Source organism: Chelon labrosus (assembly GCF_963514085.1).
Source record: "Chelon labrosus genome assembly, chromosome: 17".
NCBI lineage: Eukaryota > Metazoa > Chordata > Actinopteri > Mugiliformes > Mugilidae > Chelon > Chelon labrosus.
This window is the reverse complement of record NC_140350.1, coordinates 2,534,596-2,561,748: the sequence shown is the minus strand read 5'-3', so window position 1 is coordinate 2,561,748 and position 27,153 is coordinate 2,534,596. Positions and strand designations below refer to the sequence as shown.

At 40.8% G+C, this 27,153-nt stretch overlaps 2 protein-coding genes across 4 annotated transcripts in view; one reads left to right on the top strand and one right to left on the bottom strand.

The window, feature by feature from the left end:
- Window positions 1-2: 2 nt before the first annotated feature.
- LOC311502436 (U2 snRNP-associated SURP motif-containing protein) lies at window positions 3-11,489 on the bottom strand. 2 transcript variants are annotated; one of them, XM_084564655.1, is made up of 24 exons: window positions 10,870-11,489; window positions 9,606-9,690; window positions 9,314-9,425; window positions 8,700-8,809; window positions 8,517-8,584; window positions 8,324-8,436; window positions 8,161-8,225; window positions 7,913-8,078; window positions 7,596-7,795; window positions 6,256-6,299; window positions 4,708-4,812; window positions 4,556-4,622; window positions 4,209-4,378; window positions 3,962-4,124; window positions 3,775-3,854; window positions 3,589-3,676; window positions 3,381-3,509; window positions 3,122-3,296; window positions 2,390-2,470; window positions 2,250-2,313; window positions 2,013-2,163; window positions 1,633-1,743; window positions 457-626; window positions 3-365 (listed from the first exon to the last, which is right to left on the bottom strand). In XM_084564655.1, exons 2-24 carry the CDS (start codon window positions 9,681-9,683, stop codon window positions 245-247), a joined length of 2,631 nt encoding a protein of 876 aa, XP_084420781.1. In that variant the 5' UTR covers window positions 9,684-9,690; window positions 10,870-11,489; the 3' UTR covers window positions 3-244. The 2 variants fall into 2 exon arrangements, with proteins under 2 accessions (XP_084420781.1, XP_084420782.1); XM_084564656.1 differs by having other exon boundaries at window positions 10,892-11,489.
- Window positions 11,490-13,536: 2,047 nt separating this feature from the next.
- The window catches only part of lrch2 (leucine-rich repeats and calponin homology (CH) domain containing 2), a 30,163-nt gene continuing 16,546 nt past the window's right edge, over window positions 13,537-27,153 (top strand). Inside the window, exons 1-4 of one of the 2 annotated variants that reach the window (XM_084564660.1) lie at window positions 13,537-13,837; window positions 25,031-25,175; window positions 25,396-25,522; window positions 25,619-25,724. In XM_084564660.1, the coding sequence (XP_084420786.1) occupies window positions 13,597-13,837; window positions 25,031-25,175; window positions 25,396-25,522; window positions 25,619-25,724 (619 nt within the window). In that variant the 5' untranslated portion in view covers window positions 13,537-13,596. The remainder of the gene's footprint in view (window positions 13,838-25,030; window positions 25,176-25,395; window positions 25,523-25,618; window positions 25,725-27,153) is intronic. The other variant, XM_084564661.1, reaches the window with a different exon arrangement.

Genomic DNA, 27,153 nt, shown 5'->3' with positions numbered 1-27,153 from the left:
GATTTATTTAGTGTCAGAACTTAGCTGGTTATTGTCTTAAAAACAAACATGAAAACAAAAATATATATAGTTAGTTACAGTTTTCAATCTTCATGGTACAAAAGGGTGCTGAATCTTGTGTGGATAGTTGAAGTTGGGGCAAAGAGAACAGACATGTTTGTCTGTTTAAAGAGCACTGCAGAAGTGCATTGGGTTACTCATTGACACTGGCAGGGTGATGCAGCACAGTAAAGCATGACGAGAGTCAGTGTTTGCTCTTTTTTGACTTCCTGTGGGAGCGATGTGGTGACCGTGACCTGGATTTGCTTGTCTTCTGGTGTGGAGATGGTGATCGGGAGCGCTTAGACCATTTAGGAGATTTATTCCTGTTAAATAAATAGAACACACATTAACATATATTGACTTTATGAATATCAGGATCAATACACTGGTACAAAAAAGCCTTATGGCACTTGCTTTAACGGAGAGATGCTCCTTGATTTTCGGGGATGCTCTCCAGGACTACTTCGTCTTCTGTCCCCATCTTCATTTCTTTTACTCCTTTCTTTGTTCTTCCTGTCGTCTTTTGACCTGTCTTTGCCCTTCGATGTTGACTTCTCATTCTTTTCTTCATCTTTTTCAAACTCCTATATAATAGAGTAAAACATCCTCATGAAGAAGATGGAGACTTCTGTTTGTTCAACACGTGCCAAACTGATGCACCCTGTTCACACCCATACAAGTATACAGCACACCTGTAAACTTTTACTCCTAAAAGGTGAGGAAGTAATATGAACTTGGTAACACACCATTTGGATTTCAGCCAATACAGAAAAAAATACCTCAGTTTGCAACTGGATGGCCCTACAATCACAGTTTTTATTTAGTTGTAAACAAATTCAACTCCATGGCGTGTGACTATGTTGCAGTTCTGTCCATCACTGCATAAATCCTGCCCAATGTTTTGATTAGCCTGGCAGATTCTTGCCAGAGCATAGCAAAGCAATTCCAGACCAAGTTTCCGGTGCAAACATCTTGGGCAGGGGAAGTCGGGCTGGCTTTGAAAGCAGATGTTGATGTGAGTGTGAGTAGTTAATTGTCTCAGACTGGGAACCTGTCCAGGGTGTATCCCACCCCTCTCCAACTAACAGCTCAAGCCACCCATGAACCTCTAAGGAAAAACTGTAATAGATGATGGAAAGATGTAATTTGTCAATCCAAGCAAACCTTGCTATTGTTTTGAATAAAGCTCAAACTCTGAGGACACCCAAAGTAATTTTTTACTTCACTTTCAAGTAGAAAATAAGCCACAGTCAGGGTAAATGTTGACTGTTTAATAACACACAGACTGTGCCAAAGAAAAACCTGCAACAGCGCTTTCTCTCCCTGTAGATGGCGCACATTTGATTAAACTTAACCACTGCTAGACCTGCGGCGCTAGTGGTCTCATTAAAATCAAGCACTTTTTTAGTTGGTATGCATCAATGATGGCTGCAATTTGCCTTAGAGGATCCCTCACTACAAAACAATAGTAGTAACAGAATAATTTACTGTTGAACAGATGAAGGGAAACCTATTATTCTTCCCAAGGGTGAAATAAAACTTGCAATATGAACTACAAGCTACACTAGCAGAAGCGGTCCATGAACTCACCTTCTGTAGCAGTTTGTTTCTGTATTGTTCCACTTGTTGTTGTATGCTCACTCCAGATTTCTTCTGCTTTTTGCCAGATTCCAGCTGATCTTGGAACTTCATAACCTTTACCTGTGTTAGAAACAACCATATATTATTTATTAACCATAATCTGGAGTTGATAGCACAAGTCAAATAAAAAAAATGTACAATACTACTATAATAAGATTGTATTCTAACTGGTGATAAAAGAAATCGCGTAGGAAAATTAAATTACGTTACTATCCCCCTCCTAAATGAAATGGTATATATTCTTGGCTTGAAACTTGATGGGTTGGAGCACAAGTTCAAAAGCAAACACAAATCTAGCTTCCTTTATGTTTTTGAAAATGTGCACTTGCCTCCAGCTCTCTCAACCTCTTCCTTTTACTCTCAGACATTTGAAAACTTCTGAGCGAGCTCTGGAAAACTGCACTGTCATAGTTGGCCAAACCGCAGGAGTCAGCGCTGCTGTCACTCCCCGAGTCCTCGTCTCCATCCTGTGAGTTGCCGCTGCAGCCAGGAGACAGATGAGAGATACAACTTTCAGTATCATTTAAGAGTGTACTCTGTATTCTTGTTAACCACTGAGTCTTTACCTAACATTAACTTCATCTTCGCTGTCTTGCTCCACCACTGTGTCCCACTTAGACTCAGTCTTGGCTGAAAGAGAGAGAACAGTAAGTAGGATCACAGGGGGCAGATTGATGACGATAGAGAGCGCCGTGGCTCGCCTTACCTTGAGTAAAAGTCCCACTATCTCCTGTCGTCTCCCACTTAGACAAAGGCACTCTGGAGTGTGGAGCACTGCTTTCATCCACTATGGAAACAAAAGAGACAGCCTCGTCAGGTCACCAAACGCTTTTGGACACACCATTTTTCAGATGTCTCTAAATTTCTCAAAACATAATTGACATGTCAAATAAATGTTTTTAATACAACCCATAAAATGTATGTTACATTCTGACTACATATACTATTATGTTGCTAGATTGTAGATTTGTATGAGCACCAACTGTAGCTCATACAAATTCTTCTGATAAGTTTAACACACATTTGTAACAGTGCTGCCTATACTTGAATTATTTCCCCTAAATGTTAAAAAAATAATATTATCAACTCACCATATTTTTTAGTCTATTTTATAAATATGAATTGAAAATGGGCTCCAAACAATTCAATACTTCTCACAGTGTCTGTGCACAGAACACAGAATAAGGGCATAGCCTTAAATCATAAATATTTTTCCATACTTAGCCGCACTGTGGAAATTACTAAAATGAAATTCCATACTCCTCAGTCAGAGACAAGTCTATTATTTGCACACAATGTTCCCAGCATCAGAATGCAGCCTCAGCTCGAGACGGTGAATACTGATGCGAGACACATCAGCTGGGCGGATGATTAACAAAGAGGACATGAAAATGCGGTCGTGGCTGAAAGATGTGTATTTAATGTATGGCAGACTCACAGGGCATGCCATCAATGTCATCAATGGCGGCTCCTAAGGGAACACCGTCTATGTCATCAACGGGGACTCCATCCAGAGGGTCCCAGCCTATGGGGCAGCCATCTAGGTCATCCACAGGAGCTCTGACCATAGGTAACCCATCTATAGGTGCACCATCAAGATCACAAGGTACTTCCTACAAGGAGACACAGTTATTCATGTCCAATTACATAACAATAAGGCAACAACGCCTTTATAAGGAGATCAATACTCAGCTCACTTCTGCTGTCTCCGTCGGCTCCTCTCCCACTTTAGCAAAGCCCAGGAAGATATTCTGAAGGTGGATCAGATAAGGCTCAGGGTATATGGCCCAGTCTTCCCATGCCCTAAAACAACTCATGACCTTTTGCTGTGGATACAGGACGTGAAAATATTAGTTCTATTTTTGGTAAATGTCCTTGTGTGAGGCTAATGAGTAATGTGAATACCTTAAACTGTTCAGCCTGCAGTCTGGCTTGTATGTTTTTATGCGCTGCATTAAGGTCTCCAAATATCTGCATCAGCTTCGTTTCAAAACTGAAAAGGCAGAGACACACTTAAAAACTGCCAGATGGAGAAGACGGAGAGATTGTACAATCAAAGTGTTGAAGCTGAATTGAGAAAAAGCCTCTTACTATTTACGATAATAAGATGCACCGGCTACTTTGGCACATGAATTATGCAAGATGTCCGACACAAGATACAATCTAGCAATCTGCGGGATCAGAAACAAAAAAAAATGAGTACATATTTAATTTGATACTACTTTATATAATCAGAGTTACACAAAATGACTATAAAGACATAAGGAAGGAAACTAGCCTTCTTCTGAAGGGGCGTCTGAAGCAAGGAAAAGGAGTCAGTTATGTGTCCCACTACTTCTTCTGCGGCATCTGCTCGGTCAAGACAGAACAGCATGGCACTGGCAATATCTTCTCTGCTTGGCGTGAGCTCTTTGAGCAGTGTTTCCAGTCTCTCTCTGTGTCTGAATGGTGTGTACAGAAAAATGACATTCAGTACAACTAAAGTTACAAGCATAAAGGTCGCTGTGTCTGCGAGAGAGACTTACTCAGCTCTGAGCTGCCCTTTCTTCACCTCCTCCTCAGGGGAAACATCCTCCACCACCTCTGCACTCTCTTCACCTCTCTGAGAGTAGATGTTTAAAACAGGGGGTCTCCATAACGAGCCTCCTCGGAACATACGAAAATCTGATGTTCTCCACTCTGTCGGTGACTCTCCCTGTGGTATGGATGAAGACCAGGCACATATAAACTTATATTTTAACTACCACAGTACAACCATTTATTTGGAAATAGTATTTAAATCTGCATGATCCATAAAAGAAAGATGAACAAGATTTATACAGAATAGTTTTAGGCTGCAGTTTTTAAGAAACAAGGGTTAAAGGACCTATACCTGGAGAATGGAAAACAGTTTCCAACGATAGTACACATGATCTTGGCTCTTGTTGTCAAAAAGGAACCTGAGGCAATATTGAGTGAATTAGATTTTTTCCTCATTCTCCGAGGTCACTTAAACCAAAATATGACCGGGTGCAGTGCACCTACCTGTAATCTGGATTGTTTTTCTCTTTGTTCATTATTATAGCTTCAAACACTGGACCTTCACGCACCACAAACTCTACCATCCTGTGAATAAGGCATAATAGATTCCTGTAGGAGAAAAGAGGTGTATCAGGGTTGGGGTTTACTTCAAAACTCAGTTACATTATGAGATCTCTAGTACCTCTTTACAGAGAACTAGTAGCCCAAGAAAAATGTTGTCAAATTGAATGTAGTTGGCTGTCAGACTGAGGGTAGATGACCCTAACAATGTCATGTCACTCCCAATTTCTAAAATGCTGAATCTTATGAGCTAGCAGCCTGTGTGACATTCCTTTGTACAAGACTGCTTAGTCACTGCCTTCTACATGGAACAATGTGTCTGCATATTTTAATGTTTTTGGGTCACTGTGTCCATGAAAGGGGTAAAAGAAATCATGTAAACCGCAATATCTATCCATGAATGCTGACTTCAAAACTGAAAGCCCCAATCCAAGATAAGCTATTTTGTTGTTGAGAAGATTAAAGCCACAAAACCACTGACTTTGTATATAAAATGGACAGAGCCACTCCTGTCGTTAAAAAGAATTCTGAATTAAAAATATGTAAAACAAACAAAAACAAGATATTCCACACACCAATGGGTGACGTCACTGTGGCTACATCCGTCTTTTATAAAAAGTCAGTGCACCAAAATCACATGAAAATCCAGAGGCCCTGTAGAACTGTCATAACAAAAAGACCTGGCCTAATTATAGCTTCAGTTGTCATGTTCATTCAGGACATTTACCTTTGATGAAATGGTCACAAAATGTCTGCTTCCACACAATAACCAGAGGACAACAAAATCAGAACAAGATAATTCAGCACTGTGTGACGTTTTAAGCAGAAAAATACACTGAGCATTTACTGTGGATTGGGGCTTCCGGGCCTTAAAACTGTTTGAACTTAATCATTAATGTAAAGTAAGGTCATGCAATGTTGTGTCAGCCCTACCACTACAGATATGCTTTCATATTACTAGCTACTGTGACCTGAGGCAGTACCTTGTTTGATTTATGGCACTAGCGTGAATCTACAGCACTCTTTTCATCAACCGACTGTGGTTAATATTAAATCCATCTGCCTTCTAGCTGTATCGGTCTGCAGTGTCTCAGCCAACCCATGGGAAACCCAGAGCTCAAAGATGTTATAAATTAAAAGCTAACAGTTGTTTTCAAAAACTACTGCTATGCACTTTTCACAATAACACTGCCTGAGTAACGAGATGAATATTGTAAGCAAACTAGAACAGGGAAATAAAACAGTCTATTTGCTAAATGGAATTCTGATGGCACAAGAAGTTTTGACAGATGTCAAAATGTCCACCAGCATCCAATGATTGGATAAAGAAACTGGGTTGTTTACCGCGTGTATAGGTCAAGTGCATTTAGGCCCAGGACTTCCTGTCTCAAGAATATGTATGGACACAAGAACAGTGCACCACAGCCTTTGTCCTGTAACACGTGTACTGTTATAATAGCTGATCAGTCGTAGTAAGGAGAGTGTGTGTACCTTTTGGTTGGGATAACCACTTTGACTACGGCATCGGACAGAGTCTGTTTGTGAAGTCAAATCAAATAGTGAAAATATTAAAAAGTGAGTACTTGTACAGATGAAACACTGCAGGATACATACAGCATAGAAAACGACGATAGCATTCAGAGTCAGTGAAATGGGGGGGGAGGGTGACACAGCTTCAGCATTCCAGGAAATAATGCTAAACCATCAATACAAGCTAAACTAATTTTATGCAAAAAGATTTAAAGCTAAAATCTCATATTCATATTTTGTTTGCACAGACACTTCGAATTTTGCATTGCCTTACTCCTGCATCATGTGCTACGGCATTGCATGGACAGGTGATCAGTTAATTGAGTGAACAAACAAGAAGCATAATAATAACATAATTCTAATTTTTCTGGAAATGATTGGTGAAAGTTTCACCTTTGTTTATTAGGCTTGGACTTGTCTAACAGATATCTGCAGTAATTTGATTTAACATTAAAGTCAAATGAAGATAATTGAGTTTGTGTATTTTTCTAGAGTTGGCTGATATCTTCTATGACCAATACAATTTAAAGGGGAGCTACCGTTTTTACAACCTGGACTTTATTTCTGGCATAAAATACAATCGTTTACTCGCCCATATAACTTTGGTGTCATTTTTAGTCCTTTGGAAGAGATTTAGCTCCAGCGGAGCACCGCGTATATCCATATAGTGGCAGTGACTGGGGCACCGAAACGCAGCCTCTAAATAACAGTTAACTGTTATCATCATCCGGGTTCTGTAGACTGACCTACTAACCTCTGACCTGGATGATGTCATCTCTGAGCGCCGTGTGCACCCGCGCCGGTCGGCTTGTTTACCTGTAATTTGCTACTGCTATTTTTTTGCAACATGGCTGAATATTTTTCCGATTCTGAGGTTGTGGACGACGACTTTGTTTATGATGGACGTCCTTACCGTTTTGAGCCAGAATATACTCTGGCCTCAACGGACTCAACGGGGAATAGCACTAGCGTATCATAACAAAATATTGGTGAAATGAACGAGTTTTGCGGCAGATAATGCGTTATTAGAGGCTGCGTTTCGGTGCCCCAGTCACTCCCACTATATGGATATATGCGGCGCCCCGCTGCAGCTAAATATATTCCGAAGGACTAAAAATGACACCAAAGTCATATGGGTGAGTAAACAATCATATTATACGCCAGAAATAAGGTCCAGGTTGTAAAACACGGTAGTTCCCCTTTAAAGAAAGTGTGTTTCAGCAGCATTTTTTCCTTAATTTTTACACCAATGTCACAGTCAAAATGTAGCGAACGTCCATTAAGTCGAGATGTGATTTTACCTTGTCAAACTCTGCTTTGCCCACACCCAGCGGTTTGGTGAAGTCATTGCGGAAGCGATCCCTTGGCTGAGCATTGAAAGGCAGGCCAGACGGGGGCGGTGGTGTGGCCCTCACCCCCATCGGTGTGTAGAGTGGCTGAGGTGGAATGCGAGCTGGCTTGCCCCATCCTAGCTTCATTTCAAAACCCATGATCACTTTACCTACAATACAAAACAAATTTCCACTGTCACATTCAGAGTGGACAACATCTATGCAGTTAGAACAAATGTTAAATACTTATAAGAGAAACTGAGACTATTTTCAAGGCTCAGCTTTACCATCAAGTGCCGCTAAGGCTCTCTCTGCATCTTTCCGTGTCATGAAAGCCACAAAGGCTCGGTTTGAGGTCCTGCAGCGCTCCTCATCTGTTCGAGGCCACATAATTTTCACACTGGCCAGGGGACCATACTTACAAAACTCTTTGCAGAGCATCTCCTCGTTCATCTGAAAGGCAGTGTAAAAATAAAAAGTGAGAGATGTGCATAAGCACTGTGCTGAGCCAATCAAAGTCAGCCTGTTCCTTTACCTTTGGGCTAATGCAGTTAATGTAGAGGTTAGTGGTGGTTGGCGCTGTTAGGTCATCATATAATACTGTAAGATGAAACAGGGTTCTGATTAACATCCATCCTAACCTTTAGAAAAAAAGTTAAACTAACACTAAAGTTAACAGCGACAACGAACTAACTAACTTGATCGTCCTGATAATGGCAGGTCCAGATCTCCAAATCCTCCTCCTCCCCCTCCTCCTCCACCAGGGTCATTTTTCTTTCTTTTATGTCTTTCCTCACGTTCTTCTTGTATTCTGCATTTTTCACACATAAAAACAGGCTTAAATATGTTGAAAAAATATCATCAGACTCCATGGAACAATGGAAAACTTACAGCTTAAGTTCTTCTTTAAAAAGTTCCAGGTTACTCTTCTTCTTTTCATCTGACTTTCTTTTAAATGTCTGTTCATCAAAGAGGTAGACAATTTGGTTATTACAACTGATAAGGATGTAAATGTAAACTAAATATAAATCACTAAAGTATAAAAGTCAGTTTTTTAAAAGACTATCAACTTACAGCCTTTTTGCTTTCAGCATATGATACTGGTGAGACATGCTGGGACACGGGGATAAACTTCGTAGGAGGTCGGTATAGCTTACTTTTCTTGACCTCCTCTGCTTCCTCCTCTGTAAAAAGTACAAATACTGGTTATCCAATCTTTTTATTCCTTCATTATGACAATCTGCAAGCGTGCAAACTGATTATTTGTTACCAGGATATCTGAACAGTTTCCTGTAGAATCAGGCAGAGAGACTGGCCTTTGTTCCGAGATCAAGTCAGTCTCAGTCTTTCTGCTGTGTTTGCAGTTAAGAATGATTTAAAAGTGATAATTGACTGCTGACTACTAGTCCCCACAGTCGATTAATCTTACTAGACCATGCAGAGGATGTGGGCCCTGAAAAAATAAGATGGTGAACTATTTCAATGCTGAGCTGGCTCAATAGTCTCAAAGGACTTTAAAATTTCTCCTACAATGTCCAAGTAGTTCAATTTAACATTAATAACAGAACTAATTTGGCTTCTGTCCAAAATGTATAAATAATTAAAAATAATAAAATTAAAAAAAATGAATGGCAGATCTGTGATGCAGTTGCTCTATGTTATAATGATATACAGAAAACTCTGTTAACCTTTAGTCGCATTTACAATACCACCGCGGACAAAGGTTTTCACTCCGCTTTTCTCATTGGACTCGAAAGACGCCAAGAATTCCTCGAAAACCTCGGCTGCCTTTTCTTCCTCCTAGAATGTCACACAAACATGCACAATGTTTTAATCTTATTAAATTTCAAATTAAGAGCTTGTTGATTGATAATATGATTGTATTTCACTCAAATTTGAATTGGGGAAAAACATGCCTCCTCATAATAAAAAAGTACTTAAATACATTCAAATTGCAAATAATATGACAATATCCCAAACCTTTTTCTTGAGCTGCTCTTGTTCTTTTTTTGAGAGTGTTTTGATTGAAGTTACTGGTTTCCCCTTTTTGTCAGCCATGCTGAAACTGCAAAACACACACAACAACAACAATAATCATCATCATCATCATCATAATAATAAATGAAAAAAAAAGATGGAAATGTTACAATCAAAACTTGGTTGTGACTCACAAACATACACCACTCTCAATCAGATCATCTTACGGGAGAAACTGCACATATTTGCACTGTATACAGACAAATACCAGAGCTATTTAACATATTTGTATTGTAAATACCACAGATATTGCACATGTAGACTACATGCAGACTGACAGAACTATAATACTAAAAAATTAGATCCTATTTAGTATACTTCTTATTCTTCTGTTGCATAGGTTTGTGGAGATTCGTCACTTAATGTGCTACTTCTTGAGGCCCGGCTTAAATTGATCAATAAGGGTAGTCTGATCTTAAATCAAACTGCCTTTCTCTTGGTAGTTTGAAGAAACATATCAGGCATTTTTACCACATTGGTGCACCAGCAAGTCTGACATGATTTATGTTGCATATGTACATCAGGGGAGGTCAGAGGATAAGAATAAACCACTGCAGGGCAAAACATCATAAATCTGAAATTGATGCCAAGTGTTTAATCGTTTAACATCATCTGTGCCATCATTAGTGAGGGGAACATACAAAAGAAAGTGCAAAACGGAAATGAATTTGAACACAAATCTAATTCTAGAGCTACTCATTCCTTGCAGCCACTGCTAACTGCTGCAACCTGCAGTCAGGGGGGTGGACACTTGGGATGGTAACAACTGGTAGGCTAGTTGCAGCCAAGATAAACTGCATGACATAATGGCGCTGACGAAACATGCTAACACCAGTCAACAAATATCATAATGTCCACTGGCACACACAAGTAGTTTTAATTAAAATGCAGCGCAAACAGTGTTTAAAAGGCCTGCATTAAATGTAAGCTATCGCTTTGCTAACATTAGCTTAGCTTCGCTAACGACCGTTGAACTCCAGTGAAACTGTAAGCTAACTCAGCCTTAACCTTTGAGTACAGTTGATATTTCTCCGTCAACTATAGTCCGTAAAATGCCAAACATATCCAGACACTCACATCTGCCGGAACTGTTAACATCTGCTACTTCTCTTCGCTAGCTAACCTGGCAGTATTATGGTCCTCGATAACGCCACAAAGCAACGCGTAGGAAATTATTAACCCACACTGCATGCACATAGCTCCATACCTTAGCCAAATCTGGAACTTACAGTGTGTGTTTTGCTATTGCTTCACCATTGTCAATACGACCGACAGTTGTTGTCTATCACAGCTTGCTAGCCATTTAAATGATATGAATCCGAGTGCAGCTGCAGCTAAGTGAGGACGCCTGCTCAGTCCGACCGCACGTTATTAAATGGACCTGTCTCTGTGCTGCTCCTACATGGAGACATTCACTATTGATCATGGAAACCTGTCTTCCTTAAGTAAAGACAACTTCTTCATCTGCAACAATTTGTTTCATTCTTTCACATGTGTAGTGTGGTTACCTGCTGTACTAACAGGAGGGTTTGCTTAAAAGTGTAAGCACATTTGGATGCTTTGGTGTTAAAAATGGATAGCCTGCTTAAGACTTTAATGTGATTAGTCGAGGGCATTGTGGAATAAAATGACTTTCCAGATATCAAAAACTGGTACTGAATGTAACAGACAAAAGACATCCTTTAAATGTCACATGTGTTCCTCAGTTTATCCAGATTAAATACAACATCTGGTATAAGTCACCCTAAATATAATATTAATCATAATAAATCAAGTTTAAACATTGGTTTAAGTTACGTGAATATTACATACTCTATTATAGTTATAGTATAGGTTATATTAAATGTTCTATCAAATAAGAGCGCAGATTATTATTCATACATTCTTACTTTGCCCCTTGAAATGAGCTGCCATTCGCAGGTCATACTGTCTTTTTCAACATACTTTTAGGAAAAAAAGTAAAATATTTATGCTGTGGCTTTTCACATTGTAGTATAGTCTAACTGTAGAAACACAGTACACAAGCTGTTTGATCAATCTCTGACTGATACGATACTGATATTCATATGATTTACTGTATACTGTGTGCAAATGGTCACGTTTTACTGTTTATAGAACAGACTGCACAATTTATAGAAGATACTGTCCATTTTCATTTGTACTGGATACAAATTGCACGCGGTCATATTTATTATTTATTGTGTGCCGTAACACAATTGCTTGCACATATACAGACCTGCTGCATATACGAATGTAACAGGCGTACACATGTACTTGCATACGTAAAGGCAGATTCATCCTACAGGGGATTAATAAATGTGCATCTTATTTTCTTTTGCAGAAGATATTGAAAACAGCTACAGTATGTTAAAGTGTTCAGCGTCTATTGATTGTCTTTTAATTATCCAATGCATTACTAAGGGCAGCAGGGTTTAGAGAACTGCTTGCTTTAAACTACTTTTTAGTGACATTTGTTGGGAAATGTATTGACACATTAGGGCCCAGGTATGAGGAAAACCAATTTCAGACAATTTTAACATTATTTACATTTTCATTCATCACTCAGAGACTACTTGGAAACACTACACATAAGAAACCGACTGTACATAGACCTGTACAGTATACAGGTCTATGTTTCTTATGGTTGGTTGATCACAGCACCTGTCAAGTGGACGGGATAGAACACACAGCAAGTGAACATTTTGTCCTCAAAGTTGATGTGTTAGAAGCAGGAAAGTGGGCAAGTGGGAAAGATTTTAGGGACTTTGACAAGGGCCAAATTGTGATGGCGAGATGAGTCAGAGCATCTCCAAAACTGCAGCTCTTGTGGGGTTTCCCGGTCTGCAGTGGTCAGTATCCATCAAAAGTGGTCCAAGGAAGCAGCTGTGGTGAACTGGCAACAAGGTCAGGGGGCGGCCAAGGCTCATTGATGCATGTGGGAAGTAAAGGCTGGCCCGTGGGGTCCGATCTAACAGATGAGCAACTGTAGCTGAAATTGCTGAAGAAGTTAATGCTGGTTCTGATAGGGAAGTGTCAGAATACACAGTGCTGCACCGTTTGCACCATTAAGCTAATGGTGTTGGAGACGTAAGTTCAACTGAATGATTATCTTTTAATTATGCCTAATTGAGGGTTTGTTGGGTTAACCAGAGGAGCACTTACAAGACATCTGACCAAGTTGTAATGAAGCCTTTGGGCCAGACAGTCTTATTTGTAGGAGTTCAAACATGGGCGGATCTGAGGACTGTTTGGGTAGATGATGTGGGTTTGGGCCAACCATACGGGCCCGTTAGTGGGGAAATTAAATGGCACATTAGGACCCAGAAATATGTTGTTTGAAATAAAGCTGTTTTATTTAGCCTATAGATAAAGCATATCTATATAGTCACTCGCTCACTCTTCAGTCTGTCATTATTTATTTCCTAACCAGGAATAAGCATTGGATGATTTGCTATAACTGATATCTTGTAGACAGATGCTGTGTTTTTCCATACAGGCTATCTGATGCATTCTTCATGTCTTAGTATTAAGAGGGATGTGGTATCACATGCCACTTAGCCTCGTTTAAATATCTCATATGTTTTTTTTTCCTCAAAGTAATTACTTATAATTTGCCAGTAACAATTCGTTGGCCTCAAAATCAATGGGGGCCAAATTGAAGAATTTGCTTCAGAGGCCCCTGCTTCCTGTGCTGTAATGGGTCCCATGCTATGAGATGCCAAGACAAAAAAAAAAAAAAAAAGGGTATAAAAGCCTAAAATGGCCACCATACCCTGCTCACCATCACCATCACCAACAGCAGCCGCAGCATCACCACCACCTCAGAAGCCCATCCCCTAGCGTCCGTCCCGTGAATGTACGCTGTGTGCGCATGGGCGGAGGAACTGCCGCTGTGCGCTGTTATTATTGTAAGAGTAATTTCTTTTTTACGAAAATGGCGTCTAGTCAGGGAGGTGTGGGAGCTGTCACTGCTCTACAAAGCCATCACTACCCCAGCGGACCTCACTGGAGTCCGGGCATCAGCCAGTACCAGCACCAGCAGCAGCACCACACGGCCCGCAGCCTGGACCGGGCTCTGGAGGATGCCGTGTGCTCGGGGATCCTGAACCTGAGCGGTAGGAAGCTGAGGGAGTACCCGGGCATGAGCTACGATCTGACCGATACGACGCAAGCAGGTGGGTCTCGGTGCATGCACAGACTATAGGAAGTGAGCTTCGTGTCAAAACGTGCTTGCTGATGAACGCGTTCGTGAATGCAGCACGCCTTCATTGTGCATAAATTTTGGTCTGGTTTTGTGGATAGGGACGCATAAACGCGTAGGTGTCACTATTTAAAGGGGTACACCGTCCGCAGAGCAGACTTCTATTAATGCACATATATGTGCTACATCCTGCTCGTATCTGCTATTAACCCACTGTCACCAGTTTAGTGAACAAGGGACTCGGCTGCTGTTGTGTGGTTTATTTGGTCGACGCCGATAGCTTTCGGTGCCGCCGCCCCCCCTAGAGACACATGAATGAGACGGCAGGCGCACCCAGGCTGTGCAGCGGTTTGCAGTTGATTTGGCTCCGGGCAGCAGGAGCACAATGTGAATGAACCCCGAGGCCAGGTGTAAATTCTTCTTCACTGAATATATCATTTGTAAGGAGCATGCGATGCACTCACATGCTTTTTATTTTTATTTTTTTTCATTTTCGGCCACAAGCAGACAAAAGATGCATGAGACTTGCAGCCTCACCCCCTCTGCCTCCATGCCTCCCATGCCTGCCTGTATATGCACATATAGCGTATAATGTGTCTGATTTTGGTTCCATTTGCAGGGTGATGGTTTAGCTGGTCTTTGGACTTTTATTTAACAGTGTTATTTTCTTCTGGGTCACCTTGTTCTGCAGTCTGGTCGGTCACCAGGTCAGTATTAGTCTCACGTTTTCTGAAGGCTGTGTTATCAGGGGCGAGCCATACATACTAAGTTGTACTAGGCAGCAAAGGATCACGGCAAAGGACTAATCTATCTCTTACACTTGATGGACCCATATAGACAGTGAAACTGATATGATTTTACGATGTGGCTGTGGATTTGTGCAGAACTACATATTTTTGTAGGAGACAGGTCAAATGAATAATGGTCTTTATCATGGACGTCTCGAAGATGCTGAATCAATGAATAATAGTCTCCTCCTCTGATGTGTCCATGTGCCATATGGTGTTATAGCCTGTCATGTGTGGTTCAGTGCAAGTCACTGGTTCACTAGAGAGCCTGGGAATATTTTACATTTTCTGCTCCATACTTCAAATCCTAAACCAACGGATTTAAATAAATGCAATTGAATGAAAAGTAAAAATAGTTATGTGTATTAAAGACACCGATTAAATCAGCTCCAGCCAACCAGTTTTGTATAAGTGTTACTAATGATCATGTTCTGTCTTGATAGTCTTGATCTTTTGACTGTCTATCAGTAGTCAATAGAAGCTATTCTCCAGAATAAACACAACAGCACAGGCTTATGTGGTTATATATTTATCCCTGCTGATCTGAAACCTTGAATATTTTGCACAGGCCGCATCAAAAGGGGAGGCAGACAAACAGGAAGTTAGTGTGAACTATTTCTGGACTTTTGGGCTGTTTGTTACAATATGCTAATATCCATCAGCTTGCCTCTAATCTAAATCTGTCCAAACATCTGTCAAGACATAGGATTTGGTAATAACTGCTGTTATCCTGAGTGCTTGAGTGTTATATAACAATGATGATGAGAATCCAAAGAGATGCATGTCTATATTCATTTCTATCTCACTTTTGATCTCTTGCTTTCTTGACTGTGACTGATCCAGACACGGTGAATGCTGCCATTTTCACATCTTCATTTTGCTGCCTCGAATTAAAGGTGTGCCAGAGCGAAGTCTCACTTCTATTCTTTACATCAGTCACAATCTCTGCTGTGAAAAGAAACAATGGCGCGCACAGTCTTTACATGTCTGTGGCATCGCTGGATCAATCGCAGCAGAAGCCATTCAACCTCAATAAGAGACAGGGTTTTTGAACACTTTCTCATTTGTCTGTGCAGCATCTTTTGTATAGCTGTTACATCTGATAATGGAAAGCTGCATCACCACAAGACTGATTCCTCTGACATATTTTACTAATAATATGTGACTTTGCTCTATATTTCCTCATAAAGGCCATTGGAACTTTCAGAAACAGGAAGTCATCAGAAATGAGGTGTTCAATTCAATTTCAATCCTTCCTTAATCAGTTTGAGAACGTTAAGGGATTCACACATGGAGCAGTGTCTAATGAGTGGCCTCCATCTGACAACTGAGCACCAGAAGGAGAGAAGCCTGCTCACACAGGGGTGTCTGTTTGCAGTGTGCCACTGGCAGTTTGTCTCCAGTCAGTTTGTTTTCCCATGGGAAAATGCAAGTCGCTGCCCCGACCTTCTGGAGAAGGGCAGGGGGAACAGTGCACCAACCTGGACAGATGTTCAGGTTCATTTCCCAGCATGCCCCTGCCTGCCATTACCTCATCCCAGAGGGGACATGCATGTTGGACTGCGAGGTGTTTGCACTCAAGCACCAAGCAGTGTGTTTACATGTGTGCATTACTCCCTGCATAGACTAGCAGCTGTATTATAGGAGTGCAAGCTCAAGGGAATGCTAATAAACAAATGTTAAACGTTGGGCTCTGAGAGAACATAATGAATTATTTACAGTGTATTTAAGAATATATGTCATGTAGGAGATTATGGGTTTAGTTTATTTTCCCTTTATTATGACTGTGACTCAGAGTGTGTCGTAGCATCTTCCTTGACCATTTGTAGTAGTTTTGTGTATTATTTAAGTATATCAGAGAATTAAAAGAATGTGGGGAATAGGAAAATAAAAATAACAGCGACTTTTGTCAGGTGTTAAATGAAGGCGTCTTCAATTGTAAATTCAGTGGTGTACTCTTCAGAGCTGGCCGGAAACAGGAGGCAAATTGTAAATTTGCACACTTTATTTGACTATGTGTGACTTGAAACACAGTAAATCTCACATGGTGTCGTCACATTCCTTAGAAGTCTAACTCTTGAAGGACGGTCTCCACAAGGACACAAATATCAAGCTGGCATTCTTGGATTTAATAGTCAACCCGTACGTACCACTGCTCATTAAAGCACAAGTGCAATGAAGGCTGACTCATTTCAAAGGCTCCAAGAGGCCTTGAAGTTAAAAACACAAAACCGTGCACTTATGCACTAATCAAATATTCTCTGTGTTTCCTCAAAGTCTCTCCTCCTTGCTTATGGCTAAACTGTGTAGAATAGGACGTAGTCTTGGGAGGCAAGTTAAAATAACTGCTCATCGTCACACACTAATTCTGTCTAGGTTTTAAACAATCATAGCAAAATGAGTATAACCTTAAATAAAATCACATTCCAGTCTGGTTCTAGGTGCACCTCTACATGTCAAGACAAGAAATGTGGTGAAATGTTTGATATAATTTTCTAGGGTCAAAGGCTCAGGGAGAACTACTAAATATGAGGTTAACATTTTAGACACTAAATATAAGAAAAACCTTTATTTGTCCCCATTGCGGGATAAATAAAGGTAACAGAATGGCAACAGAATGTTGTTAGTGGGGGCCTTTGGGTCCTATGGGTTGAGGGGAGGGGCCTCTGTGGATCATCCTACACATACTTGATCAGTTTGGGATCTAGTGAATTTGGAGGCCAGGTCAACACCTTGTGCTGTTCTTCATGTTTTTATAGTTGTTCCTAAACCATTTTTGTGTGTGTGTCTGTGTCAGGCTGCATCCTGCTGGGGATGGCTGCTGCCATCAAGGAGTGGCATTGCTATGGGGTGGGGGTGCCTGGTCTGGTCTAGGTGGGTGCTACATGTCTAAGTAACATCCACATGAATGCCAGGTCCAAAATTTTCCCAACAGAACATTGGATTGTCACAAGATGGTAAATGTTATGCCTGATCGGTGTATATTATGGAGCATATCTGGTGGGGATGTTCTAGTTTCTGTGTGAGTACAGTACTTGGACTAGACATGGAGCAAGTTAGAGCCTGACTGTGACCCACAGACATCTGCCTCAGCAAATACAGCTGATACAGAGATTGCCCGATCCCTCAGGCACAGAATAGTTCGCACAGCCACCCAAACTGATTTATACCAAAAGATGGCTCATAAATCCGGAGCCATTGCGCACTCCTATAAATGGCCAATCATCAAGCATCTTGATTCATATCCTCGCCCACATAAGCCCTTGCTCTGAAAACACAGCAGCACTCAAGACCACACCCCGAACCTGCCAGCCAGAAACAGTGGTCACGTCTGCTGCAGGGTGCAGATGATTAACCCCAATTAATCACTTTTTTTTGTTATGTTTCCTCCCCTGTTCATTAAACCAAACACAGACGATCTTTAAGTATTTAGGGGCTGTTCCTCTGGGGGCACTTCTTGTAGGCCTTAAAGGATGCAGTGCTGTATTAAGATTATAACAGGGGGATTTTTAAATAGCAGCAAATAATTCATGTTCAGAATCATCCTGTAGCACCTCACAGGAGAGAGAGCTCATGTTATTGCCCTTATCCATCTTATCCTGTTATCTGGTCCAGAACTCTGTGGGATATCCATTAGTACGGAGTTTGCTGTGTCATGGGAAAACATATCCAGGCATCATCTGCACTGCCAAGATGAATGAATAGATAGCTGATATGGCGTGAGGGAGCAGCATTAGTGGATACTTGGTGGAGTGCTCGTCTGCCTGGCGGGCTGTGTCCTGCGGGAGCTCTGGCCGACCAGCAGGTGGATTAAAGTCCCACCGTGTGCTGCAGATGGTGCAAGGTCTGGGTTGGAGGAGGGAGAAGGGGACAGAGACGGATAGGCATACAAAGACCGCCTCCCCCCACCCCCATCTCTCCCATCGACCCACATGATTCCACCGCTACAAAAGAATCCCCAGTTGTGGGGTAAGAGGGAGGGATGGAGGAAGGTGGGGGAATTGTTTATATACAGCTGGGTTACAGCATCAAGGTTCAAGCCTCAGGGAAAAGCAGAGAATTCTCTAAATGGAGAGAAAGCATACCCGGTGACCTTAGCTTTGGTCTTTCCCCTGTGGTAATTTCTCATTCCTTTAACCTCTTGACTTATTTTACCCTCTTACTACTGACTGTCTCTCTGTCTGCTTCTCACTTCTGCTTAATGACTGCTGTCAGAGCTCGGGTCACAGCTACAGAGTGGTGTATGTCTATTGTCGGTCATCCAAGGCTTGTCAAGAGTTTATTTAAGGTCAGAGACAGAACTTGCTTGTCATGATGCATCACAACCTCAGGGAATATGCACAAATACACTGCAAATAGGTACGAGCCTCCTATTGGATAATTACTATCTGGGCGATTATATTTCAGCTGGCAGCAAGTTATTTAATCCCAACTGATGCAATGAGTAGCTTCTCATTTCTCAAACAACCATGATGAAAGACACATCCTGTGGTTGTGGAAAAGATGTTAGTCTGTTTGAGAAGGGTCAAATCACTGGCATGCATCAAGCAGAGAAAACATCTAAGGAGATTGAAGAAACTACTAAAATGGGATTCAGAACTGTCCAACGCATTATTAAAAACTGGAAGGATAGTGGGGAACCATCGTCTTTGAGGAAGAAATGTGGTTGAAAAAAATCCTGATAGATCGCTATTGGCGATCACTTAAATGTTTGATGAAATCACAACAGTAGAACTCAGTGCTATGTTTAATAGTGAAAGTAAGAGCATTTCCACACATACAATGTGAAGGGAACTCAAGGGATTGGGACTGAACAGCTGTGTAGCCTCTGACTCTGGAACAATGGAAGAAAGTCATGTGGTCTGATGAGTCCAGATTTACCCTGTTCCAGAGTGATGGGCGCATCAGGGTAAGAAGAGAGGCAGATGAAGTGATGCACCCATCATGCCTAGTGCCTACTGTACAAGCCTGTGGGGGCAGTGCTATGATCTGGGGTTGCTGCAGTTGGTCAGGTCTAGGTTCAGCAACATTATGTGCCCAAAGAAAGAGGTCAGCTGACTACCTGAATATACTGAATGACCAGGTTATTCCATCAATGGATTTTTTCTTCCCTGATGGCAAGGGCGTGTTCCAAGATGACAATGTCAGGATTCATGGGGCTCAAATAATGAAAGAGTGATTCAGGGAGCATGAGACATCATTTTCACACATGGATTGGCCACCACAGAGTCTAGACCTTAACCCCATTGAGAATGTTTGGGATGTGCTGGAGAAGGCTTTGTTCAGTGGTCAGACTCTCCCATCATCAATACAAGATCTTGGTGAAAAATGAATGCAACACTGCATGGAAATCTTGTGACATTGGAGAAGCTTATCGAACAATGCTGAATGCGTGCTGTAATCAAAGCTAAATGCGGTCCAATGAAATATAGAGTGTGTGACCTTTTTTTTTTTTTTTTGGTGGCGACTTTTTTTTTTTGCCAGGCAGTGTATATTAAAATGGTATTTGAATAAAAGCTTACTGATCTATTTCTTTGTGTTAATTCATCCACATTAAACAGTCACCTCTTGACAGCAGGTCAGTGTTTGCTTTCAGTAAAGCCCATATACCTTAATTGTTCAATCAACAGTGGTAGCTATATGGAACTGCACATATTAAGATTGTGGAGGTGTGGCGACGTTTGCTTTTTTGCAGTAACGATGGGACACTTCAGTTTGGTTTGGACAGAACAATTGAAAGCTCTCTGTTTATCTGGGTCTGTGCAGCTCCTCACTGCAGGTCTCTAATTATCTTGTCACCCGGAGATAATCCAAAAGACAAGATTGCACATATGCACCCTCTCACATACACACACACTAATCTGTAGCCATTGAATCAATATGTGTGTGAAGGTGAATTCTATACAAAGCAAGGTGACCTTTGCATACCTCGTTCTTATAGGTTCACATGGATGCTTGTGTCTCCTGTTCAAACAGGAGCTATTTGTGTCGGGATTTATTCACCAGAAAACACAAAGGAAGGCATGGATGGATAGCATGGATGTGTATGCATTACACGTGTGTGCATGGAAGTGTTTTGGGAGGCGGGTGTGATCCAGCAACCTTCACGAGGTTGAGCCGTAACTCTGTCTAAAGATCCGTAGAACTCCAGAATGAGTCTGGCTCTTATAGGTGAGCATATTTAATTATTATGCTGCCAGATGTCTACGCTTCACTCGTACATCAGCACATTCGAATGTAATAGGCAGATTGTGGTGACATTTACAAGCACATTCATGTTTTAAAGGATGAACCTTTTCCCTTTTCAATGCATGATGAGTTCCTTGTCTTTATACATGCCCATATCAAAATATTCTGGCATAACCCTTTGTAAAAGAAAATGCTAAATTATCAGATTTGTTTGTTATGATGAACGGGGTAGCCTTTTTTCACCAACTAAAACTAGGCTATCTTGAGGTTTTATTTGAGGAAGCATGTATAATACAACTGCAAATTACTTAAAGATTAGTTATGATCAGAGAATGTTGAATGAATCTGTCTTTACTTTGACGTTCTTGGGAAAGAGACCAGAATGCTAAATATTTTATCGTAAGAGCCACATGCTGATGGGAGACTGTGCTCATGTTCACTGACTGGATTCATTCATACACTCATCAGCCACAACATTAAAACCACTGACAGGAGAAGAAAATAACATTGACAATTCATTCATTCATCTTCTGTAACCGCTTGCCCTGTGAAGAGTCGTGGGGGCGCGTGGAGCCTATCCCAGCTGCCATCGGATGAGAGGCGGGGTATACCCTAGACAGGTCGCCGGTCAATCACAGGGCACAGAGAGACAGACAACCATTGACACTCACATGCACACCTACGGCTAATTTAGAATCACCAATGAACCTAATGAGCATGTCTTTGGACAGTGGGAGGAAGCTGGAGTTGAGCATCTTGTGACAATTCAGTGTTGTGATGGGAAACTTTTGGACCTGACATTCATGTGGATGTTACTTAGACATGTAGCACCCACCTTGACCAGACCAGGCACCCCCACCCCATAGCAATGACACTCCTTGATGGCAGTAGCCATCCCCAGCAGGATGCAGCCTGACACAGACACACACACAAAAACAGTTTAGGAACAACTCAAAAAACATGAAGAACAGCACAAGGTGTTGACCTGGCCTCCAAATTCACTAGATACCAAACTGATCAAGTATCTGTGAGATGATCCACAGAGGCCCCTCCTCTCAACCCATAGGACCCAAAGGCCCCCACTAACAACATTCTGTTACTAACAACACAGGACAACCTCAGAAGACCCATGTCCATTGTCTCATGAGTCACATCTGTTTTGGAGACACAAAGGGAGACCTACACAATATTAGTGGTCATAATGTTATGCCTGATCGGCGTACTTCAATATTAGCACCCTCTCGCAGCAGATTAATGCTAAGTGGGTTCAGTAGCAAAGTATAATAATAATAATAATAATCAATTTTATTTGTATTGCACTTTACATTTAAAGCAATCTCAAAGTGCTACAGGGCAAACAGTTTAAAAATAATGTAAGTTAAAACAACCAGGGTCAAAAATTAAAATTAAGGTTAAAAAAATAGAAGAAAGAAAAAAATACATTTTAGTTGTAGGCTTTTTTAAAAAGATATGTTTTTAAGTCCTTTTTAAAAGTATCTGTAGTCTGTGGGGCCCTCAGGTGGTCAGGGAGGGCGTTCCACAGCCTGGGGGCAGCAGAAGCAAAGGCCCTGTCACCCATGCTGCAGAGCTTGGTTCTGGGGGTTTGAAGGGTGTTTGAGGTGTCTTTGTTGTTATAGCACATGAGTTATAGTTAGGTCTCCTCTGTGTGTCACAAAGCTTTCATTTTACAGGCATTTTATAGTTTTTTTTAATTGTTTCAGCACAAGCATGAAGCAGTTTTACCTTGCAGCTATTGTAATATAAAAAATATATATTTGAGTATTCAGAAGGATAGTATGTATTTTGTTTAAGTCATTCATTTACTCATCTTCTCTAACCGCTTGCCCTCTAAAGGGCCAAGGCGGGGCTGGAGCCTATCCCAGGAGTCATTGGGTAATCACTGATTAACCTAACAAACATGTCTTTTGATGGTGGGAGGAAACCGGCACACCCTGGTAAACCCACGCAGACACAGGGAGAACGTTGAAAGCTGGCTGGTTTGACCCTTATCCTTCTTGCTGTGAGGCGTCAGAGCGAACCACTACACCAATAGTAGACCAGTAACTATAATAACATAGATATACTGCAATAACTACAGCTTGAAAAAAACATGGAAACTTTTAGATAAGTTAAGATACGTTGTCCACTTCTAAAAACCATGGGAATGTCCTGAAAAAAAATGTTGTTCGAAAATAACTCTCTCTGCGAAAAGAGATCCGACTTAAATCTAGAATTAAATGTAGAATTTCAGCTTTATGCTTTGGTAGGCTATTATATGTTTTGTAATAATAAAATGGTCAATATGTTACAAAAGGAAAATTGATTGAGGTTAGGGATGTAGTCACCAGAGAGGTGTTTCCAAAATGAAATGTTTTAAAGGTGACTTTCACAGAGAGGACTTGATGGCTATCTGGAAACCACCCTTACAGTATGTCATCGGAAATATCCAAATAAAATACCAGTGGAAAAGAGTGGGAACCACTTTTACATAATCTGTGATAACTGTTTTAGAAATGGTAGAGATGCGCTGACCTGATAATGTGATATCTGATACTTGCCAAGATCACTGGATTGGATATCTGGTACTATCTGCTAGCCTTGACAGCGAACAGCATGTGTCACATGGGCGGCAGCTAGAATGTGAGTGAGAGCTGTAAGCAGTGCTGTCATCATGTCAGCTGTGTGGAGTTATTTCAAGCTTAAGGATGAAAAAATAAATAAATAAATACCAGAGTGCAGTGCAAGTGTTTTGAGGAATGGCAGCAATGTTGCAAGCCACAAAGTTAATCTAACAAAGACATTTACGATTCCCAGAGGATGAATTATATTGACCATTTCTCCTGCCATTTATAGCTTATATCTTAATGCAATACATTGATCAGGCATTAACATTATGACCACCTTCCTAATATTGTGGTCTCCCTTGTGCCTCCAAAACAGACTCATCAGAGAAAGGGCATGGGCCTTCTGAGAGTGTCCTGTGGTGTCTGGTAATATTATGTTGTTAGTGGGGGCCTTTGGGTCCTATGGGTTGAGGGGAGGGGCCTCTGTGGATCATCCCACAGATACTTGATCAGAATTTGGAGGCCAGGTCAACACCTTGTGCTGTTCTTCATGTTTGTTGAGTTGTTCCTAAACCATTTGTGTGTGTGTGTCTGTGTCAGGCTGCATCCTGCTGCATCCTGCTCAAGGAGTGTCAGTGTTATGGGGTGGTGGTGTCTGGTCTGGTGAAGGTGGGTGCCACATGTCTAAGTAACATCCACATGAATGCCAGGTCCAAAAGTTTCCAAGCAGAACATTGGATTGTCACAAGATGATCAATGTTATTCACTTCTCCTGTCAATGGTCATAATGTTGTGCCTGATTGGTGTATCTTGAGATTCAAGTGTGTTCTTATAGAAATTTGCTTTAGGCATTAATATATCCCTCAAGATGGATTTCATTCACTTAAATACCTGGAAAACATTTCCACTGGCCTCTGCTGCACTGGTTTTAATGCTAATAAGCAAATAGCAGAAACATTAGCATTTAAGCAGTGTTGTGATATCTTTAGCATGGAACACCACTGTCAATGAGTAGTCTTTAGCTTCACAGAGCCATCAGCGCACCTGTACAGACTTGCCACAGTATATGTAAAAACTGGTTCGTACAGCTACATTGCACAATATCTCTTTGTATAGTACATGATATTAAAAATATGAGGTAGCTGCTTTTAAATTCCATACGTCGAAATATATATTTCATGAGTGCAATTAAAATAACTCAGATGTCAAGTACAAGAAGACCTTTAATAACACATAATGGTAAAGCTCAGACAATTCTCGAAAATATCCTATTTAAATAGTTCCAAATATCCAGAAAGAAAAGATGCAGGAAGGAGTTCCTCAGACACTTTCGAAACATTTATACAAATCAAAAGCCATTACTGTGCCACTCCCAGTGAGATCGATGCTGTAAATACTGAGATATTACACTGAAAGAAGCACTCAGACCTTCGGAGCCCAAGGCTATTGATGTAATCGTAGACCAGTGTTTGATGAAGAGGCACGTTACCCACTGCTCTGTCACAGAAAGGCATTGATCAGTCTTTCAGGTCTCTCATGCCTAAAGCGAAGGTAACGGGTGTTGCCCTGGTCATGAAGTTGTCGACTGTGTGTTTAAAATTGGACTCCTGTTTCTTATCTTTGCAGATTTGTCCAAGAATCGTCTCACAGAAATCCCCCCAGAGGTCTGTCTTTTTGCCCCCCTCGAGTCACTCAACCTCTACCACAACTGCATCAAGTGCATCCCAGAAGCCATTATCAACCTGCAGATGCTGACTTATCTTGATATCAGGTGAGCTAACACTATACAAAAGTAAATGTTTGTGTTCAGCTTTACGTCTCTCTAGAGGTGCATGTTCCCTTTTCAGTACACTAACATGTCAAAAGTGCTCACATGAAAGAGAGATGCATCCTCTTTTGCTGAAACTCAATTCCCAACGACCACATTCTCACTGTTACATGCTTCTGTGTACTGTCTGAAATGTAGGTCAATGTTTGCTCTTTCTCTACAGCCGGAATCTCTTGTCAGTTTTGCCGAAATATCTCTTCAACCTCCCCCTCAAAGTTCTGCTCGTAAGCAACAACAAGCTTGTGTCCATCCCTGAGGAGATTGGCAAGGCCAAAGAGTTGATGGAGCTGGTGAGCAGTGTGTTTGCATCAGTGAATATGACCTTTTACACTGCATAGTTTAAAGCCAGACTAGTCTCATTTCTTACGCTTTGTCTCCCCTGGCAGGACGTGAGCTGTAATGAGATCCAGGTGCTGCCAGCTCAGGTGGGAAGGCTTCAGGCCTTAAGAGAGCTCAACATCAGGAAGAATTGTCTTCACATGCTGCCTGAGGGTCAGTCTGTCATTCACGATGCGTTCTGTTTTTCTTTCACTTCACGGTTTATAGGTGCCACCATCAATCATTTTAGCTGGCATTTATACCAAGAATAACAGTCCTCTCACAGCCAACGTACACATCTGCAGTGGTTTTTTTTATTATTTTGTTTTTCCTGAATGTCTTGAAGGAGCCAATGCTGTCACAAATGAACCAAAAGTGGCTTGATGTGCCAAGCCACTCTTAAATCTTCACTGTGAAACAACAAGCCTTGCAGTCACTGTTGGTTAGTAATTAAAAAAAATACTCTGAGCCACAGTGAGCGGAACGTTGAAAATTTTCTCAGAATGTCACATAAATTCACCACAGTTTAACCTTCAGAGAATACATCATACTGGCTTTTTATATAGCCATTTGTTATTTTAATAATAATATTAATAATTTCTATTTTTTTTAATACATAACATAATTCTGGTGTATTGCCATGACATTTGGTATAGGTATTATTGTACATTTCAGTATGAAACATTTGCACCACTGGGTTTAGCCAGTATTAGCATCCTAACATACTAAACTAAGATGGTCAACATGGGAAACATTATACTTGTGAAACATTAAGATCTTAGCATTGTGGTTGCTAGCATTAACCCTTAGCTTGCTACGCATCGCCACGGCATGCAAAAATATAATTTCGTATTTGACCTTACACTGCACATACTGTTAAACATGTCATCGCTAGCTGCAATAAAATCCCATGTTTGTAAAAATACGTTTCAGATAAATTAGTGCAATTATACTACACTTGAAAAATAATGCAGAATTTTAAAGCTCAGATAAATCCTATAAAATTCACTGTTTTGTCTCAGTTATAAAGCAGACTTAAAGGCTTTTGCAGATGTCCACTTCTTTGAACTTCAGTTCAGAAATGTAACACGACCATCCTCTTTAGGTCGACCTCTGGGCTTGAAAGCATCCAGTATTTGTATTTGTATTCGAATAAAATTCCAAATAGGTGTAAAAATCAATTTTTTTTGAGTTACACTTCTAATTTAGGATACGTAAGTGTAAAAATAAGTTTTATTTATTCTTTAATAAGCCATTATAATAATTATGGGTGTATATGCAATTTTGGTCGATGTTTTTCATAAATCCATCAATAAACATGTAATGAGGAACATCACTGAAAAGAAAATAACAGATTAACAGCCATTACCTCATCCATGGTTATACCAACAACTCATAAATACCATTGTGAACACTGTGATCATTATGAACCCCACCACCACCTGTTCTTGTTGGAGGACGCTGAATAAACAGAATACAAACAAATGAACTATCATTCAAGAATATCAAGAACTAAACTGGCAGAACAAAAGTTTTATTCTATATTATATATCAATAGCGTTATAAACTAAAAGGTACAGCCTTGTTATTGTCAAATGTCTGC

Coding starts and splice junctions, on each gene's coding strand:
- LOC311502436 (XM_084564655.1), bottom strand. CDS start 9,683: ATGGCTGACAAAAAGGGGAAACCAGTAACTTCAATCAAAACACTCTCA. Junction 8,437..8,516: donor TTTAAAGAAGAACTTAAGCT/GTAAGTTTTCCA, acceptor TGAAAAATGCAG/AATACAAGAAGAACGTGAGG. Junction 7,796..7,912: donor AGCCTTAGCGGCACTTGATG/GTAAAGCTGAGC, acceptor TTTGTATTGTAG/GTAAAGTGATCATGGGTTTT.